This window comes from Mus pahari, chromosome 12 (assembly GCF_900095145.1).
Source record: "Mus pahari chromosome 12, PAHARI_EIJ_v1.1, whole genome shotgun sequence".
Lineage (NCBI taxonomy): Eukaryota > Metazoa > Chordata > Mammalia > Rodentia > Muridae > Mus > Mus pahari.
In genome coordinates this window covers 33,494,767-33,499,063 of record NC_034601.1, presented here as the reverse complement: position 1 = coordinate 33,499,063, position 4,297 = coordinate 33,494,767, and the positions used below count along the sequence as shown (strand labels likewise).

Here is a 4,297-nt window from a genome sequence, read left to right as displayed (position 1 = left end):
AGAAGGTAGCCAGAACGTGGGATTCCTATAGATGCCTAGTTAACTGGTGACCAGATCAGAAGAGTTGCCAGGGACAGACGTGGAAGGACAACACCTTCAAGCTAAACATACTATGAACTTGGAACCATGAGCCCTCTGCCTGGGTCTTGGCATCACCAGCCACTGCCATAGCCAGGGAAGAGCTCCTTGAGAACGGTCTGCAAGGGCTGGTTTACCCGGGTTGGGAAGCTGTGGTCCAGCTTGTAGCGACAGGCTGGGCAGCTGAACACCCGGACCTGTCCAGACACAGGTTGTACGGACACACGGTGGCGATTGGCTGGAACACCAGCTCCTGGCAGCAGATGTACTGGAAAGCCTCTTTCACCTTGCTCAGGAAGATCTGGGACCCATCCTGAAGTGAACTTAGCACATCATCCCGCAGACTGGCGTTGCCCTTGTCCTCTTTGATGAGGTTGGCCTGCTGCACTGGTAGTGTCTACGGCTCCAGCTTGCTCTTCTTAGAGACACGGGGGCTGGGGGTGGTTGAGCCTGTGGACTGCCGCTTGCATTTGCCTATTTTGGAAGCTAAGGGTCCCTGCTCCAAGGCCTTGGCTGGGTGGCTTCCTGTTCTCCTTGTTAGCCAAGGCCTCCAAGTAGCCTTCAGGGTACTGCATAGTGAGCCCCAGCTGCTGAGTGTGGTCCTTGCCCTCCCGGGTCCAGGGCTCAAGCTCTGTGTCATCTCGAAGGTGATAGCACCATTCGAGGAATCTTTGCCTCCTATTTGCTTTCCTTCAGCTTCTCCCCTGCTTGTCCCACCTAGCTGGAGTCAGTTCGGCAGCTGGGGCAGTACCAGTCCGGCTCAGTCCAGCTCACACAGGTGAGCTGTGACTTCAGGCAGTACAGGTGGAAGGCCATGTCACACTCATCACCTGTTTCTCCAGAGCCTCACGCCCACCACATGCGTGGCAGGCACACTTGCGACATGGTTTGTTTTCATCATGCTTGCAGTGCCGGCAGGCAGGATGGGCCACTCTTCCCTGTGTTCCGGAGGGCAGGAGGGGGTTGTGAGGGGCTAGCTATCAAGGGGCTCCTCTCGTTAGGGAGCTCAATCTTCAAGACTTCATCCACAAATATGATCCGACAGTTGTTGAGCTGAGAATCGTTCAAGAGCGTGATGTTGCCGTATAGCTCCTGTGCCGTCCTGGTTTGGTGCTTCCTACAGATCTCAACATCACACCAGAAGCCGCATTTCCTGGGGTAGTCTATGTTGTATTGGCCATGCCCACCTGACCCACTTCCAGGTTCTCCCACGGGATCACAGTGTGAGCACGAACACGGACATTCTTGGCTTTGACAACGTCCACTCCATGCTCTGGATAGTTGACATGGTACATGATGTCATCCTCCAAGGTCATAATGGTACTGGAGCTACAGGGCTCTTCCTCAGGACTCTCTTCTGTACCTGGACCACCTGGGCCTCAAACCATGCACCTCAAACCATGCACCGAACATATTGTCACGCACGTCCACGTACTCATTAACCTTGTACAGCCCCAGGTCCGTGTCCTCCCCTACAGTCTTGTCATCCACTTCAGCTGTCCCTTCACCATGCGTGGACGACTTGTCTGATTCACTGTGACCCACATAGCCAGAGTCTGAGAGCTCCGAGTCCCGTTCTTTTGTACTAAGAGGCAGTGCCAGACTCTGGTGCACAAGCTGCTGGATTGTGTCATTGAGGTGCACTTCATAATCGAAGTGTGTGGCTGTCCTCCATCTGTGTGCCCTGTAAAAGAATCTGCAGTTGGGGTTCTACATGAAACAGTTCCTCAACCTTTTTCCTCAGCTCCTGCACCTTGGTCAACCTGGACAGAGAATTCATGGTGTGGGTCTCCTTCCCATCCATAGTTCGAACCTGGATCCACATGATGCGGATGGACTGAGCCTCACCCACAGCTGGCTGCCCTGACTCCTCCCACCCCCCACCCCCACACTTTTTTTTTTTTTTTTTTAAAGGCAGTTTCACTATGTAGCTCTGGCTGTCTTGGAACTCACTATGTAGATAAGGCTGACCTCGAACTCAGAGATGCACCTGCCTCTGCCCCTCAAGTGCTAGAATCATAGGTGTGTGCCTCTATACCTACTAAAATTAGCCCCCCCCCCCATTTTTTGAAGCTTTTCTTTCTTTTGGGAGTGGGGGTGAGGGTTACAGTGAAATGTGCCTGCATGTATGTATATGTATCAAGGGCATGCCTGCTGTCTGCAGGAGTCAGAAGAGGGTGTTGGATTTCATGGAACTAGAGTGAGGGATTGTTTTGAGCCACGATGTGTTATTGTAAAGTTCTCTGGGAGAAGAGCAGGTGTTTGTAATTGCTGGGCTGTCTCCCCAACCCCAACAGTGAGCTTTATCAGTGGTACTTGAGAGTAGGTCTGCTTAAACCCCTCTACTACTTCTAGGGCCCTGGAATGGAAACTGAGAGGGGATGCCCAGTGCACTGGGGGCTGAGCTGGGACCCAGCAACTGGGGGTCTTCCTTAGTGTTCTTGCTGGAATGGGTGGTCCAAGGCTTCCTACTTTTTGAAGGCCGGGTGGACCATGAGATTCACCACTCTGCTGCCTAGCCAAATTGGTTGTCATATCAGAAAATGAGCTTGGCCGGCATGGTGGCGCACACCTTTGATTCCAGCACTCAGGAGGCAGAGGCAGGTGGATTTCTGAGTTCAAGCTAGCCTGTTCTACAAAGTGAGTTCCAGGACAGCCAGGGATACACAGAGAAACCCTGTCTTGGACCCCCCCCCCAAAAAAAAAGAAAATGAGCTTGACTACGTGGTCGTTGAGGGCAGTGATCTCAGCATCAGTGGTGGAAGAGTGGGTATCACTGTGATAGACACCAGAGATCACCTAGTATTTGGTATAGCTCTGTGTGCATTTAGGGTAGCTCTTTCTGATATTTATTTCACTACCTTCTTGATGCCATTTTACTTGGCTGCTTTTTTCAAGCAGCAGGTTAGATTCAGCATGGACTTATTGAGGGTAGGAACCTGAAAGGCTATGTCAGTAAACTTCTGTGGTAGCTCCAGTAGATGCAGAGTCATCCCCATAGCTATTATGCTACAGTTTCCCAGTGTGGGGGGTCGTGTAAGGAATAAACTGGTCATAAATTCTCCAATGATGCTCAAGTTGTCGTGGATGACCTTGGACCAGGAGTGGAGTAGGGTGCGCAAAGCAGTCAGTTGTATAAGAGATATTTATGAACTTGAGTGAGTTGTCACACTTCTTATAGTTCACATCTTCACCTGCAGGTAGAAGGAGGCTGTACTGTGTCCCACACTAGGCGTAGCTTGAGCATGTTAAGACTTCAAAGCCCGCCTCCACAGTGACAAACTTCTTCCAACAAGGGCACACCTACCCCAACAAAGCCACACCTCCTAATGGTGCCACTGGCCACAATTCACACACATGAGTCTGTGGGAGCCATACCTGTTCAAACCCCCACAGTGTAACTTGAGTAATTTGCTGCTGACATTTCGCTATTGAAGTTTTAGAGTAATGAAACTGTCTAGGTATCTTGAAACCTCATAGCATTTTACCGAATTGTTTTCAGCAAAGTGCACACCGTGCTGCCACGAGGGGCTTCATCCGGTATGGCTGGCGCTGGAGTTGGAGAACTGCAGTTTTCGTGACCATATTTAAGTAAGCTCTCAGTTGGACGAGACAATCTCTGTCGTGTTTGGGTGGTGGGTGGTGGTGGTGGTGGAGGTGTCTTGCTGTATCTTGGACTGACCTAGAGCTCAGTGTAGTCTAGGCTGACCTCAAACTGACTCAGCCTTCCATGTCCTGGAATTACAGATGAGTGCCAGCATGCCCATGTTCTTTTAGGAGTGCATCCTTTGAGCAAGAGCTCTTAAGAAACTGAACACTCATAAGATGCCTTTCCTTTTAAGTGCATGCATACATGTGCATGTGCTGTGTCTATTCATGTGGCAGTCCAGGACCAACTTACAGTCCTCTCCTTCCACCATGCCATTCCTGGGGACTGTGCTTCGGTTGGGCTGGGCAGCAGGTGCCTTTATCCACAGTCATGTCACTGGCTCCATAATGCCTTTCTCTTAATAACTTGTATGTATATAATATATAATAATGTACATAATAATATACAAAATAATATATAGACAGAGCTCTACAACTAGGGGTCAAAATCAGGTATAGGGATTCTTTTTTTCTTCTTTTTTTTTTTTTTTTTTTAAGATTTTACTTATTTATTATATGTAAGTACACTGTAGTTGTCTTCAGACACTCAAGAAAGGTCATCAGATCTCAT

At 49.7% G+C, this 4,297-nt stretch overlaps 1 protein-coding gene across 1 annotated transcript in view; it reads left to right on the top strand.

Moving 5' to 3' along the window:
* Timmdc1 (translocase of inner mitochondrial membrane domain containing 1) overlaps positions 1–4,297 on the top strand; it is a 25,340-nt gene that overhangs the window by 7,482 nt on the left and 13,561 nt on the right. Inside the window, exon 3 of the mRNA XM_021209738.2 lies at positions 3,581–3,669. Coding sequence (XP_021065397.1) covers positions 3,581–3,669 — 89 coding nt within the window. The remainder of the gene's footprint in view (positions 1–3,580; positions 3,670–4,297) is intronic.